Source organism: Eublepharis macularius, chromosome 6, assembly GCF_028583425.1.
Source record: "Eublepharis macularius isolate TG4126 chromosome 6, MPM_Emac_v1.0, whole genome shotgun sequence".
NCBI classification, from domain to species: Eukaryota; Metazoa; Chordata; class Lepidosauria; order Squamata; family Eublepharidae; genus Eublepharis; species Eublepharis macularius.
In genome coordinates, this window is record NC_072795.1 from 74,276,587 (window position 1) to 74,292,866 (window position 16,280).

Below are 16,280 nucleotides of genomic sequence, written 5' to 3' on the forward strand. Positions count from 1 at the left end.
ATTTTCATAGCCTGTCTGTAGCAGTTGCTTGAAAATGATTCTGAAGCGTAGACTTCAGATAAATATTCATGTTAAAGAAATGACATGCTTGAGTGTCTGCTGAAACAAATGCTGAAAAAAAGAATTTCATTCCTCTGTGACAATCACATTCAGGGGTAACCGATTGATTGATAGGGAGACTTGGGACATCGGATACCATGCACTCAGAGATCTAGATAGATCTATCTATCTATTTATTTTGTATTTGAATGGCAGTCCAGACCAGGCCACAATGCCCTGAATTGTTGACATGCTTATTGACAGCAGATGTATTAGCCATAGCAAAGGTCTGCATGACCGGACACATTCTGTTTTTGCTATATTGATACACAAAATTTGGAAAGAAATGGCTACTGGATAGAGGTATCCCAGCAGCAAATACTCTGGTGGTATAGGCCACATTCTTTAGTAATGTAAAAAGATAACCATTCAATAAGACTCAAAATCTTCTAAGTTCACGAAAGATGACATCTTCACATCTAGATTGACATGGAAGCAGATCATTTGTTTTTTTAAAAAAAACATTTTTGAATTATTCCATTTATTTTTAATTAACACAATTAGAGTTTACTCTTTGAAATTTTACTTCCAGAAAAAATGACGTGATGAACCTTCTTGAAAGTGCTGGATTTTCCCGCAGCAATCCCTACTATATTGTTAAGCAAGGAAAGGTATGATTAAATTAATAATATTGCAGCAAGTGTTTTTCATTTCTATTGTAGATCATTTTGATCATCATATTTGCTTAGTTCCAGGTATAAACGTCTAAAATAAATACATATAAAAGCTACTATGGATTTTGATGAATAAGTAAGTTGGCATTATCCTACCATCCATGTGTGGATGTATGTCGTTTTCCCACATTCCTCTCCATTGTGGCAGCTTTTCTGATTTGTGGACATGATTATTCCTGGGGTTGCAGGATCAGTGCGAAGAAACATCTGTGAGGATTGATGGGCTAAAATAATAATAACAATAACAACAATTGCGCTTATATACCGCTCTTCTAGACAGATTAGTGCCTCACCCAGAGCAGTGAACAAGTTAGTGTTGTTATTATCCCCACAATACAGCTGGGGAGCTGGGGCAGAGAGGAGTGGCTTACCCAAGGCCACCTGCTGAGCTCATGATAGTAAGTAGAGTGCTGATTCGCAGCCTAACCACTGTTCTACAGCAGAAGGTTAAAAAAGATAAAAAGAATACCCCTAAATATTCTTTTCTCAATATTTTTAGATCAATCAAATGGCCACAGCTCCGGACTCTCAGAGATTAAAACTCTTAAGGGAGGTTGCTGGCACTAGAGTATATGATGAACGTAAAGAAGAGAGTATCTCCTTAATGAAAGAAACAGGTAAAATGCTCTTTTTTAGTATATATTTAATATTCATTTATGTCACTGTATTGTCATACCTTCCAAATATTTCTGACTTGTATATTTTCTTAATTTGCATTTTAATAATAGATGTAAACCAACAAGCTAGTATTTTGACAACGTGTGGAAGCTATTACTTTTCAGTAGGAGTCTGGTATGTGTGCATTAGTTAAACTGTATATGTCAGGCTACACACACACACACACACACACACACAGAGAGAGAGAGAGAGAGAGAGAGGTGTATCAATCCTTGGTTAATCAGCTACGCAGGATATACTAAGTCCCAATCTATCACAATCTTGTCAGATCTCAAAAGCTCTTAAGTAGCATCGGTCTTGGTTAATAGTTGGATAGGAGACCACCAAGGAAGTCTAGGATTGTGAGGCAGACAATGACAAACGAATTCTGGTCTCTTGCTTTGAAAACTCTGTGGAGTCAGCTGCAGCTGGATGGCACTTTATGCACACAATAGCTCTGAACAATACTAATCTTCTGGATTTTTATTTATATTTAAAATAGAAGAGAGAGTTGATCTTAAGATTTAGTTTAATTAAGCCACATGGAAGTTTAAATCTGATTTTTTTTAACAATAAGTTTTGAGAACACATACTGTAATGTATACTAATGTCTCCTAATATAAGGACGCTTAAAAACATTTCTGACTGTGGTAAAGGGGTTTAATTATGATTATCTTCGTCTTGCATGCACTCATGATTATTCAACTTTTTTAAAAAAACCTAATTTTCAAAAGAGGGGAAAAGAGAGAAAATCAATGAGCTGTTGAAGTATATTGAAGAACGTTTACATACTCTGGAAGAGGAAAAAGAAGAACTAGCTCAGTATCAAAAGTGGGATAAAATGAGGAGAGCGCTGGAATACACCATTTATAATCAGGAATTGAATGAAACCCGGGCTAAACTTGATGAGGCAAGTCATTTTGTAAATTACTTTTCCTATGTATAATTTCTTTTACTATCCACTTTTGAGCAGCGTACATAACTTTATGACATTTTTTCATTGTAGATATTATCAGAGTTGCTGATTAAATTTCTTCTTTTCAGCTTTCTGCTAAACGAGAAACAAGTGGAGAAAAATCAAGGCAGTTAAGAGATGCTCAACAGGATGCTCGTGATAAAATGGAAGTAAGATCCAGAAGAATTTGATCATAAGAACAAACGTTTTCATTGCACTTTAGCCTCTCTCCGTAGATGCATACGACAAAAGGTTGTCATGATTTAGTAGTTCAAGGCAGTAGATGGAATATGCACAACACAAATTAGGGTTACTGGTCTCCATCCATGTAGTGCAATATAAACAGCAGTGAGATGAGATTTGTTTCCAGGTGTATGTCACCTGTATGTCACTCCGTAGCTGGATCAGAAGGATAGGAATGTCTATGATATAAATTACAAACCAGGGCCAGAAAATAAATCTAAATCTGTGGTTTTGAAGCATATTTGCAGATTACTGGCCCAGACTGATTTGGTATTGTGTATGAACTAATAAATAAATAGTATATAATTACTCTCCAGAAAATTTCATAAATGTGTTCTTTTAACTTAAATCATATACCTTCTTTCTACTTTTGCTCCTCAGTATCTGTTGCATAGGCAGTTCTTTGCTGTGAAGTGAATTCCACTTAAGCTATACACTTTTTGGTTCCATGGAAGTCATTGGTCTTAGTTAAGGAGAAGTGCCTAGTCTCAGAGAAATGCGTCCTCCACAATAGATCAAGAGGAGCACAAGCAGAAGGTATAGGTTTCAAGACTTAGTGTTCACTTCCAGAGCAACTTCAGGTGCTGTCATTTATGAATCAATATGTCTAATTCTCAACCTAGCCAAATCTGAGGATACCTAAATCCGAAGATTGGAGCCATGGATAGATAAGATAGATCTTTCTACAAACCTAAGAAGTGCCCCAGGTTTGCAGAAAAATCTGAAATAAAAACAGTACATTGGGTTAACAAACACTCCAAATAAGAAACTGATGCACTCACTGGCCATTTGCTAAGCAACCACAAGGCAGAGGGATGGGAGGGTCTTTTCTAATGCTCTTTTGGCCTTTGAGGGAGGACATTGGGATAGTTATGCATTCTCAACCTAATTTGCCTCATTTACGCCTGAAGTAAAGGGAGGTGCAGCCCAGCTGAGTCCCATATGAGTTGAGGGAGGCAGTGGCCAGTTCAGCCTATGCAAAGCGAAGGAGGAGACAGTGCCTGGCTTGATTGGGCTTGGTGCAAAGCAGCATCCTACGCATGGAAGTACTGGGCTAAGCATGAGGTGATGCCCAGCCAATGGGTTAGACAGATTGCCTCTTTTTCTCTCCCTTCCTCCTTTGGAAAGGCAGAGCCAGGATGGGCTGGGGGAGGGAAATAATGTTGGGAAAGTGACACTGGGGAAAACAAGGTGTCACTTGCAAGTTCTGCACTATAGAACTGGGTCTGGTCCAGCAACCAATACCATACAACTGGTCCATAGTTTTTCCAGATATACTGTAGGTTGTCAGTAGTAGAGAAGAAGGGAGAGCTGAAGATGAGTGGTAAGGAAAAGGCTATGGGGGTTTCCAAGGAAGGGAGAGAGGAAACAGTGAAGGGGGATTAGATCCCCCCACCTGGAGTCCTTGTGGTTTCTTGCTTGCCTAATTTTAATTACTTAAGTATCTTGACGTTTCTACAATAGTATTTTCTGTAGCTGATCTGTTATTCTTTAATCTTTCAAATTTCAGCTCGTTTTATGTTACTGTGCTTTTTCTGTTGTTTTTTACCTATTTTGTTAGATAACCAAAATAGATGTTTTGATTTTGAAATTACATAACAGAGATCTCTCCGGTCTTGTGTTAATGTTTGTTTGGTAGGAAATTGAGCGCCAAGTTCGAGAACTAAAAACCAAGATTTCAGCTATGAAGGAAGAGAAGGAGCAGCTCAGTGCTGAAAGGCAGGAGCAAATTAAACAGAGGACCAAATTAGAACTTAAGGCAAAAGATTTGCAAGATGAACTGGCTGGCAATAGTGAACAACGGGTAAGGGATCAATGTCTTGGTCTTTTTAATGAAAAGAATCTTGGTTTGGTTTTTTTTTCTTTATTGTGTCCTTTCAAATTGTTAAAACTTCAGTGCAGATTGTTGCTCTGTTTTATTAAATGCACTCATAAAATCCAGTGAAAGTAATACTCTTTGTTACCTGTTTGCATTTCCATGGTGAAAAATCTAGTCTCGTGTGCCAATTGTATTTGGTATACTGAAGGAATTTAAAGAATGTGTCATGCAGATCTCAAAGTGAAATTAACCCCATTCCAAGACTTCATGTTCTCTTAATGATGTCCCTACTTGATCACACTCCCAACAGAAGAGTGGAACCAGAAATTACTATGTTTCAAGTTTTTGGTTCACAGTCACAGAGTAACTCTTGCTTTGAAGTTAGCCAAATTTTTAATAGCCAGAGCTGTTTCTGAGCAACCATTTTTAGTACTTCTATGAATATTAATTTTTTGACAAAAAGCTCTTGCTTGTAAATCACTTGTTTTAAGGTTCAGATTAATGTACCCTTTGTTTTCAGAAAAGACTGTTGAAAGAGAGGCAGAAACTTCTTGAGAAAATTGAAGAAAAACAGAAGGAATTAGCTGAAACAGAGCCCAAATTCAATAGTGTCAAAGAAAAAGAAGAACGAGGCATCGCCAGGTTTGTGTGATGGTTAGCGGCACTAATATGCCGTATCAATGAGTAACATTGTATGTATAGTGCAAAATGACTGTGCATATCCAAGCTCTGTCTTGAAGAGACTGGGAGGATTTGTCACAGGAGAGAGCAGTGTTATGAGTTACAGTGATCAGTTAACACTGAACATTTTTATTAAGGATATACTGATTATGTTTATTCATTGTAAAATTATGTTTTTCTCTTCAAACAGACTGGCACAAGCTACTCAGGAAAGAACAGATCTTTATGCAAAGCAAGGTCGAGGAAGTCAGTTTACCTCTAAAGAAGAGAGAGATAAATGGATTAAAAAAGAACTGAAGTCCCTAGATCAAGCAATAAATGACAAGAAGCGGCAAATAGCTGCTATACATAAAGATTTAGAAGATACAGAGGCTAACAAAGAGAAGAATCTGGAGCAATATAGTGTAAGGAATCAAAATTGTAGCTACAGAAATTTTTGAATGCAGGCTCAGTTACATGTACTTAATTCAGATTGTTGCAGTTAGGAGCTGCATTTTTTTTTTTTACATAGGGAATAGCTGTATGCATGACATTTGCCAGCCTCCAAGTCAGGCCTGGAGATCTGGAATTGCAACTCATCTTCAGGCAATTGAGATCAGTTTCCCCAAAGGAAATGGCAGTTTCAAAGGGTGACATTTCACCCCTGCTGAACTCCCTAGACTCCACTGCCAAATCTTAAGAAATTTCCCTACCCTGAGTTGGCAACCATACTGTTAGCTTGAAAATCCTACATCATTGTTTATATGTGGTTTGGTTAAGAGACCTGTGGGTGGTGTTGCAGTATAAGGACCTGCAGGTCCAGTCCTTTAATGAATTAGTTTTCTGACTGTTTTTACTGGAGGTAGATTGTCTTGTTAATCAAAATTGTAACACCTTTGAAACTTTAGATAGATTTTCTGTTTAAGCAATAGAAGATTAAAGTTGCATCAGCCTACCCTGGTTCCCTTGGTACGCTCATTTTGCTTCTAGGTGCTCTTATGTATCACATTTAACCATGGCCCCTGGTTTGACAGATCAGTATTGTGTGAATTGGCAGGATAATAATAATAACAACATTTGATTTATATACCGTCCTTCAGGACAACTTAATGCCCACTCAGAGCGGTTTACAAAGTATGTCATTATTATCCCCACAACAGCAAACACCCTGTGAGGTGGGTGGGGCTGAGAGAGCTCCAGAGAACTGTGACTAGCCCAAGGTCACCCTCCTGGCTTCAAGCAGAGGAGTGGGGAATCAAACCCAGCTCTCCAGATTAGAGTCCCGTGCTCTTAACCACTACACCAAACTGGCTTTCAGTTTGAGCAAGGTGGAAGGGTGCAGTATAATGTGATCCAAATTCCCCCCCCCAAAACGGGTATATGACTTACTTTGACATTTTTCTTTTATAATTTATGTGTCAGATACAGTTCTTTTGTATCCTGTCTTCATATGTTTCTGCTAATTCTTTGTATTCCTGTGAAAGCCGTATCTGTATTGGCTATGTGGTTGTTCTTTCTTTGTGCTAATCTAAAAGTCTCAAATACTTTAAAACCAGTCTGCTTTTTAGCACTTTAATGATATTGAAGATAATAAAGCATTCAACTCAATCAGAGCTATGAGATGAATAGTTTTAAAAACCTTTTTAATGTGCTTTAGAAATTGGATCAGGACCTTAATGAAGTGAAAGCTCGTGTTGAAGAATTGGACAGAAAATATTATGAAGTAAAGAATAAAAAAGATGAACTACAGAGTGAGAGAAAGTTAGTAATTTATTGTGTCTTTACCTCTCTTGTATCAGTTCTTTTGAAGAATGTGCAAGCTTAGCATAACTTCTAAAATGTATGTAAATATTTTTCATATTTTTAAATGTTTTACAAAGATATCATATTAGTCTCAAAATTATTAATTACTCAAGAAATATATAAAACAGTTTCACTGTTGAAGACTGTTATAATTATACTGTGCAGATAATTTAAGAAAATCCTGAATTTTTTTCTATGAGCAACAGGGTAATAATGTTTGAACTGAATTTAGACAATGCCTGTTAATAAAAGGGACTGATATTTGAAAAGAAGATGGTGTCTTAAACATAGACACTGCAATTTACTCCTTTAGGTCTGGAGATTATCTGTCTCCCTAAAAAAAAAAAACCTGCTTACTTTAGCTTGAATTACAGTCTGTAGAAAAGTTGACAAGTGCTAACAATGCTTGGAATGTGGTTTAGATTTGTTTAGAGATTTCAAAAACCAGTGCAAGCATTCCGAGCTGGCAGTTTAAATATAGAGATTATGAACTATGTCTTTTATGTGGAGTTTAATAGGTGTCTTTAATAACATGAAGGCCAACTGTTAATTTTTCAGTTACTTATGGAGAGAAGAAAATGCAGAACAGCAAGCTCTTGCTGCAAAACGAGAAGACTTGGAAAAGAAACAGCAGCTGCTCAGAGCAGCAACAGGAAAGGTGAGGAGTCATAATTGTGTTAGAGGCAGTTGTTATGTTAATATTGCAGATGCTGTAGTTCTGCTGAAGCTTCTTAAAATCTATGTTGTTTGACAAGGATCTTTTTGGAAATTAAAGGAGCTTGTTCAAGCTGAGAGTGTAAGCATTTAGTACCTGAAGATAGAGATTCTGTTGACAGTATTGTAATTTGTGATTTAGAAGATTCAAATCAAGCTAGGCTACTTTTTCTGTTTGGTTCTTCTGCTGCTAGGCGTATGCTTTAGAGCAAGCAGCCAACAATGTTTAGGCTAAAACAACCTAATTCTAGGGTTGGTATCCCATCAACTGTCCATTATTTGGCTGCAGTCAGTTATTATATGAAATCAAGAATGCCATTGTGTAAATGAAAGCAATATTTGTTTTAATTGTACCTCCATGGTAATCCTTGACTTCTAGGATAAAAGCCAAATTATCACATTTATAGAAACCCCACCAAATTTTGTTAATACATGACTAATTCATTATGACATTTTAAAGTTGTTTTGAATTACTGAAATTAGTTTTTCTTGTGATAAGCATAAGTATCAAACCTGTTGATGATAAACATGTCTTTTTTGTTGCTTTAAATAAAGTTAATGTTTTAGAAATACTTGAATACTATTTGATAACTGAGCAGATCTTTTTATAACTGGTCAAATGCTCTACCCAATTCAAGTACATTAGTTAATTTGTCTGCTGCTGCTGTATGCTTCATAATGTCTTTTAGACAGCACAATTAGAGATGCCTGTTAGCTCATATCCTGTTTGCCAGTCATGAATAGGCAGCTGATTTTTTTATTGATTTAACTATTCGTCATCCCATTTGTTGTTCAGCAGATGGTTTTACTGTGTTTCTTCCTAACCATGCAATACAGCGCAAATGGATTTTCACATATGTGTGTTCTCACACAATCAATTGAGTTCTGGTATTCCCCCCCCCCCCCATCCATGCTGCTTAAGTATTCTGCTCATCAAGTAGTTGTGACATATCTGTCATAAATTGTATAAATTAGTCTTGAATACTGAAGGACAGTATTTGTCTAAGTAGACCATAGCAAAGCTAATAGCTGCTAGTTTGAACTGAGAATCCTTGCCCATGAACAGTTCTGCAACAACCTGAGCTGTCTGCTCACATTTTATCAACACCTTTAAACACGTTAAGTTCAACTGTCAAGACACATTTGTGGTGAAATAATACAGTAAAGATACTCCTGATTAGTTTAAATTTGCAGACGTGGTTAGAGCTATTTTCCATGTCCTCCATTATCTTCATTTATTTTACTTTGTAACAACAGGCTATTCTAAATGGAATTGACAGCATAAACAAAGTATTGGAGCATTTTCGCCGCAAAGGCATTAACCAGCATGTTCTAAATGGCTATCATGGAATAGTGATGAATAACTTTGAGTGTGAGCCTGCTTTTTACACTTGCGTTGAAGTTACTGCAGGAAACAGGTATATTTGAATGTTTCTTCTCGTATAGATGTTTGAAGTTGAAATAAAAGCAGTCTGAGAACATTCTGTTGAGAAATTATTCCATTAAACTAGACTGTGAATTAATGAAAGTATTTAATACTATTATAAAATTGGGGTCCTAAGCTTATTGTCAAAGATATGAATATTTTATTGATTGCATTTTTTATCTTGGTAGCTTTTGATGGGTGAGAGGTCAGTATTTTTTACATCAGTGCTTTGACTTCTCTCTCTTACTTTATGTTAGGTTATTTTATCATATTGTAGATTCTGATGAAGTTAGCACGAAGATCTTAATGGAGTTCAATAAAATGAATCTACCCGGAGAAGTAACTTTTCTGCCACTGAACAAACTGGATGTTAGAGATACTGCATACCCTGAAACCAACGTGAGCCTGTTTGTTTTAAAATTAATACTTTCAGCATTGCATTAGCCACAAATAAAAGGGCTGAGAGGGCTTCATGAAACCTGCAGGCTATGGGTTAAATCCTACAGTCTGCTGGAACCAGTGGAGTGAAAATATAGTATATGACCTTCACATGGTTCTGTATATCATCATTTTGTAGCCATATTATTTTCATTTCTTCAGTGGAATCCTAATGTGAACGTCTTGCATTCAAGACCAATAATTTTTATGTTTTAATTCATTATACAATAGATTATTACATTTTTTCTTCCCATTTGTGTTCTGTACTTTACATTCTGTACCTGAGGGTAACTGCAATATTGCTTAAGTGTGTTGATCCTGATTTTGCTTTCAGGATGCTATTCCTATGATCAGTAAACTAAGATACAATCCAAGATTTGATAAAGCCTTCAAACATGTTTTTGGAAAGACTCTCATTTGTCGCAGTATGGAAGTGTCTACGCAGCTGGCCAGAGCTTTTACTATGGATTGTATTACTTTGGAAGGTATGTTTTGGGAACAACTTTATAGTTGCTTTTCTTCTCCACACTCTGTGAATCCTGTATAGCAATTTCTTGTAAATTATACGAACTTGAAAACTATCTCTACAAATTCATTCTTCAAGAGATGGCTGTTTAAGTTTAACTCTCAACATACAAACCCTATATATAGGTCAGCTTTTTTATGGAGGCCTATAATGTCAGCAAAAAGCATGAATGCCAAGTTCCATTAATGAATGCCAAGTTCCATTCAGGAGAAATCTAGGTGAAATTTGGGGAATATCATCCTTTCCTTGGAGAAATACTGCTGGGTCTCCCCTACATTTTAGAGCTACATGCAAGAAGGTTGTTCGGAGTGTAACGTACATCTTAGTTCTTGCATTTCAGCCATAGCTTTTCTTTTTATTTACCAACTATAGTACTAACTTTATTGAAATGGGCACTACATAATTAACCGTGCAATCTTAGGAAGTCATACCCTTTTAAGCCCATTGCAATCAATTGGATTAAAAGCATTTTGCTCTGTTTAGGACTGCATTGCAAATTTTTTACATGTTCTGGATGATAGTGTGCCCACATTAGTATAGATGTCCACCTGTATAGGATAAATCCAGACAAGTTATTCTGTAAGATATATAGTATATGGTAGGGATTCTTTGGGTGGGGGGTGGGCCATACAGTCCTTATCCGACCTAAATTATACTTGAATTTCAGTACTGAAGAACAAGTACTGAAATGGAAGGCAAATTAGACATTGATATATAGGATCTGGTACTCAGATTAAGAGAAAGTTAGGAAGTATATATGGGGAAAGTATTTTTAATGTAGAAGATTTATTGATCTGCTGTTGTGACAGGTAGTCAGTACCTCATCTGTAATCCAGTGTGCTTTGATAAGCTGATAATGTTCTATGCCTGCGCTGTATCTACATTTGTTCAGTCTATGTATTATAAATGCTAGCCATGTAATTACTTGGATGTTTAGAAAAGATTAGTCCTAGTGCTGGAAACCTACTGTTCTTGAGGGATTAATAGTTTTAAAAGGCAAAACATTTACATAGGGGATTTGTATATTAATGGCACACCATTAGACTCATGATTCTGTATAGAAGCTGTCTCTGTAATCTTGTACTTAACTGCTATGCTAATAATGGTGAATTACTCTTGAGGTACACATTGTGTGGGTATGTAGCAGTTAGCTAGCATTTATTCTTAACAAAAAATAATTTTTGTTCTTAGGTGATCAAGTCAGCCACCGTGGGGCTTTGACTGGGGGTTATTATGATACAAGGAAGTCTCGACTTGAACTCCAGAAAGATGTTAGAAAGGCAGAAGAAGAATTAGGAGAACTTGAAGCAAAACTCAATGAGAACTTGCGTAGGAACATTGAAAATATCCTTCATATATGTGGAATATCTACTTCTGTGAAAGGTCTTGTGTGTAAAAGTAGACATAAAATTGAAGTATGACTAAAGTATGAAAGCTGTTGGTGGTTTTGTATGTGTGCCCACTTCTGTTTGTTAGTTACTGACACTTTTAGGAAAATCACAAGAAATAATTACCATTAAGACAAAAAAGTTCAGGTAGGTGCTTAACAGAATGTATCAAAATCTGCTACTACGTGGAAAGAAAGAACTAGAAATATCTGCTGAGAGCTGTGTGTTTGGAGGCTGAAACTAATATTTAGGCAGTTCAGAAGTTGAATAGGGCAACCAGCTGGAAAGATAAACTAGCGGATTATGCTATGATGGCCAAACTAACAAATTATAGTAATAAAAGACCCAAATCAGAATTTCAGGAAAGAAGAGGGAAAGCATATAATAATAATTAAGATAACCTGTGGAAGAAGTTTAGAAGAATATAGCAGAAGATGTATAACAATGTAAATGCAGCATTAATGAGACTTTAATTAATTAAAAATTTTATTTGGAAGATTTGAAGTATTGAAATTTGAAAGTATAGATTTATGAAATAATATTTCTTTTTTAATTTTTCTTGTTTTTAGTTGTATATCTTTTTTTCTTTTTGCTGTTTATATTTTTTGTAATTTGCAATATATGCCTTTTTGTTACATTTTATATCATTTAATAATAACAATTCTACCAGGGAAAAAATGGAATAGGGGACTGTTGTTGAGCTTGTGTTTTCATTTAGAGTGGATGGCAGAATTCTGTACATTTTCTGTAAAGAGGAAGATGCTGGGGTGTATAAACTTCCATGAATACGTTCAGTGTTTTTATAACCTGGGGCAGGGCCAATCTGATTGATCCTCTCTCTGTGTTAGAGCATTGAGTAATGATATCTTGAGACCTTGATCCATTTGAGCAAGTCCTGGTTTTTATCTTCTCCACTGCACATGTGGTTGTATGCAGCACAAGTGGTTGTTGAGATAAATAAGAAAATTCTGTGCACTTCTCATATTCCCATCCAGCCACCTCTTTCTTTCCAGTACAAATGATGTATGCTCTAGAGTACAAATAATTTGTCATCAGCTGAAAGGAAGGATTTGATATGCAGGCCTCCCATTTTCCTTAACAGTTATGTTTGTTGGGAAAGAGGTGAAAATAGAAATCTTCTGCACATTAGGATTCTACTGCAAATGGATTAAATCTAAAACTTGTTACTTTTTTCAGAATAGTATTAACTGCTGCAGAAACAGTATTTGTTTAATTTGTTTTTAGGAATCATTGGATTTTACCTCTTAACTTGTGTTCCATTTAATAATTTTCTGATGCTAAATAGTGATCCGAATTTAACCATATCGGTTGCTAAATTTCTGTCTAGCATATTTTCCATTAGAAATTAATTTATTCTATTAGTCGCTACTCATTTAATCAAAGGAGAGGAAATATTTGTTTATTAATATTTCTATCACTGGAAAGAAACATTTTAAATGACATAACACTGCCCATATTTATTATTTATTTATTATTTAAATTGGTTCAATTTATGTAGCATTAATATTATTGAGAGGTATCTAATGCAGCAGTTACTGGATGGGTTTTAAAAGCACAATTTAATTCAATTTATTTTACAATTACTTATAACTAATTATGGCATGGAATACTTAGTTTTTGCATTGAAACAGGAATGTATTAAAAGCTTCTTATTAATATATAAAACGTGAAATATATTAATGTTACATAATGATAAATTTTTAAAAGAAGGATTTTTCCTTAGCACATTGAATGGATTAATAATGAAATTGATCAGCTCATGAATCAAATGCAGCAGATTGAAACTCAGCAAAGAAAATTCAAAGCTTCTAGGGACAGCATCTTGTCAGAGATGAAAATGCTGAAAGAGAAGAGACAGCAGTCAGAGAAAACATTTATGCCCAAGGTATGGGATTTCTGAGAACATTACAGAATTTATTAGGTAACTGATTTAGTTACATCCGTTATAGTATTCAGGGTATTTAGCACAGTGTAGAATCTGAGTTACAGAATTCTGTGCTACTGGTTAGGGTAACTGCTAGTGGTCTAGCTGTTGTCAGAAAAAGCAGTGGATAGGAATGCATGAGGCTATTGTCTGTTTAAACAACTTCAGTATTCTCAAGGGTCCCCAAACTTACAGTCTTAGGTTCTTAAGTCATGTATAGTTGAGATGGATTGTTGTTTATTGCTTTTTCTAGCATGTGGTGCTGCCACTTTTACTGATGGAGATGAACAGGAGGTGTAACACTTATCCATTTTCTGTAAAGGGGTGCTCACATTGAACATAATTTTATTTTTAGCAACGTAGTTTACAGAGTTTGGAAGCAAGCTTACATGCTATGGAATCAACGCGAGAATCATTAAAAGCAGAACTCGGAACAGACCTGTTGTCTCAACTCAGTTTAGAGGACCAGAAACGAGTAGATGCACTTAATGATGAGATACGACAGCTACAGCAAGTAAGAAAAATAAAATTAAAAGTATAGTATTCAGTACCATTTTAAGGATTAAACATGGTAGTTCTAAACTATCTTAGGTTGTTGATTATTGATCTCTTTGTATGTCTCCTGTTATAATGTAAAACAAGAATTAAAATTAATTCTAAATGATTTAGTTACTTTTCCATTTCAAAGGAAACAATAGACCTTTTACAGTATAGATTCCGTAATACATATCAGTGGTGTGGATGTGTGTGTTATGTGTAGGGATGTATGCTTAGGGTTTCCAATTCAGAAATATTCGGGATTCCCGAATCAGCTCCAGCATTGCTGAGCCTATTCAGGAATCCTGAAGCAAAGCTTTCCAAAGTGATTTGTATCACTTCTTAAAGCTTTGGGCAAAGCGGCAGCAGCTACAGCACTTTTCTAGCTGTTTGCATTTGCTACCCTGCCGCTTTTTTCAAACTTCCAGCCCCGCCACTTTTTTCACCCAGTTGGGGAGGGGGAGCAGGGAACCCATCAGGTGAAAAAGTGGTGGGGCAGAAGTTTAAAGTAACTTTTCATGCCGTTTTCAAGTACTGTACTTCTTGGGACCCAAAGCAGCTCCTCACCATTTTTCCCTCATAGCAAACCTTGTGAGGTAGGTTAGGCTGAGCGTTTGTGAATGGACCAAAGTCACCCAGCCCAACACGGCTTGCCACATCGAGATTCAGGTTTTTCTTAATTGTTTTCCCGCTTTGGGTAAACCCGAAGCAGGAAACCTGAATCTTTTTCAGCTGTACACCCCTAGTTATGTGCCATCAAGTCACATAATAACCTCCAAAATGTCTTAATATTAACAGTCTTCCTCCTATCTTACAAACTGGATGCCATTGCTTCCTTTATAGAGCCAGTGTTGTGCTAAAGTGACAGACTAGAATCTGAGTGATTCAGGTTCGATTCCCTGCTCTGCCAAGGAAGCTCACTGGGTGACTTTGGTCCATTCACAAACTCTCAGCCTAACCTACCTCACAAGGTTTGCTATGAGGGAAAAATGGTGAGGAGCTGCTTTGGGTCCCAAGAAGTACAGTACAAATAAATAAAAATTTAGACTAGCCATCTCATTTTGGGTCTTCGTTTTTTCCTACTCCCTTCCACTTTTCCTAGCATTGTCTTCCAGTGAGTCTTGTCTTCTCATGATGTGACTAAAGTACGATAGCCTTAGTCTTGTCATTTTAGCTTCTAGGGAGGATTCAGGCTTGATTTGATCTAGTACCCACTTATTTGTCTTGTTTGACTGTCCATGATATCTGTAAAACTCTCCTCCAGCACCACATTTCAAATGAACTGGCTTTCTTCCTGTCAACTTTCTTAACTGTTTATCTTGATCTTAGTCCCCAGCAACATATCCTTATTGTTAAGGATCTTTTCCAGTACCTTCATGGCTGCCCTTCCATCTCTCAATCTCCTTCTGATTTTTTGGTTGCAGACTCCCATTTGGTTGATGATTGAGCCAAAAAATAGAAAATCTCGAGCAGTTTCAGTTTCTTTATTGTCAGCCTTAAATTTCATAATTCCTTGGTAGTCAATACTTTTGTTGTCTTGATGTTCAGCTATGCATTGGCACTTTCTCATTTAAGCTTCATCTGTAGTCATTTCAAGTGTTCACTACACTACAAATTGTTAATGTTCCTTCTACCTTCTACCAATTTTCATTCTTCTTTCTTCTAAATCTAATCCAGTTTTCCTTATGACATGTTCGACACATAGGTTGAACAGACAGGGAGATAATATGCGTCCTTGTCTGACGTCTTTGCCAATTGGAAGCCATTTTGTTTCCCCTTATTCTGTTCTAACAGTAGCCTCTTGTCCAGAGAATATGTTGTGTACTAACACAATCTGATGTTGTGGCACATCTGTTTCTTTTAGCACCATCTGTAGCTTTTCATGATAGGTGTGGATAGGACAGATCAACAATATTATTTTCTCCTCAGTAGTCATGTTTAAAATACTGTTGAGTTCAACAACTTGTTTTCAAGACCTTTATTTCAAGTTGAATTTGGATCCTGTTAATTCCAAGGAAACAAACTTTTAAAATCTTGGTATACATTTTTCATAACGATAATAAGACAGGCCCTGCCATGTTCTGATTCTTTTAAGTTTGAAATACGTAGCTCACCAGATTTTTTAAAAATGAATTTTTAGTACAATTTGCTTTCCCTCCCTAGGAAAACAGACAGCTTTTGAATGAAAGGATCAAACTTGAAGGCATCATCACACGAGTTGAAACATATCTCAATGAGAATCTTAGGAAGCGTTTAGACCAAGTGGAACAAGTAAGACTTTTTTAACCTCTGCAGTAATAAACAACTTTTGCACATGGATCCTGAAGTTGTATTGCATATCCAAGATGGAGTTTATATGTTAGCCTGTGTGATGCAGTTTTATTTCACTTTTCATC

At 36.2% G+C, this 16,280-nt stretch overlaps 1 protein-coding gene across 1 annotated transcript in view; it reads left to right on the top strand.

Annotated features, from left to right (window-relative positions):
- SMC3 (structural maintenance of chromosomes 3) overlaps window positions 1–16,280 on the top strand; it is a 39,179-nt gene that overhangs the window by 11,717 nt on the left and 11,182 nt on the right. Inside the window, exons 7-22 of the mRNA XM_054982696.1 lie at window positions 632–710; window positions 1,273–1,390; window positions 2,165–2,340; window positions 2,475–2,555; window positions 4,268–4,432; window positions 4,968–5,089; window positions 5,319–5,532; window positions 6,765–6,868; window positions 7,469–7,568; window positions 8,882–9,042; window positions 9,308–9,449; window positions 9,823–9,973; window positions 11,206–11,358; window positions 13,157–13,308; window positions 13,703–13,861; window positions 16,048–16,155. Coding sequence (XP_054838671.1) covers window positions 632–710; window positions 1,273–1,390; window positions 2,165–2,340; window positions 2,475–2,555; window positions 4,268–4,432; window positions 4,968–5,089; window positions 5,319–5,532; window positions 6,765–6,868; window positions 7,469–7,568; window positions 8,882–9,042; window positions 9,308–9,449; window positions 9,823–9,973; window positions 11,206–11,358; window positions 13,157–13,308; window positions 13,703–13,861; window positions 16,048–16,155 — 2,185 coding nt within the window. The remainder of the gene's footprint in view (window positions 1–631; window positions 711–1,272; window positions 1,391–2,164; window positions 2,341–2,474; window positions 2,556–4,267; window positions 4,433–4,967; window positions 5,090–5,318; window positions 5,533–6,764; window positions 6,869–7,468; window positions 7,569–8,881; window positions 9,043–9,307; window positions 9,450–9,822; window positions 9,974–11,205; window positions 11,359–13,156; window positions 13,309–13,702; window positions 13,862–16,047; window positions 16,156–16,280) is intronic.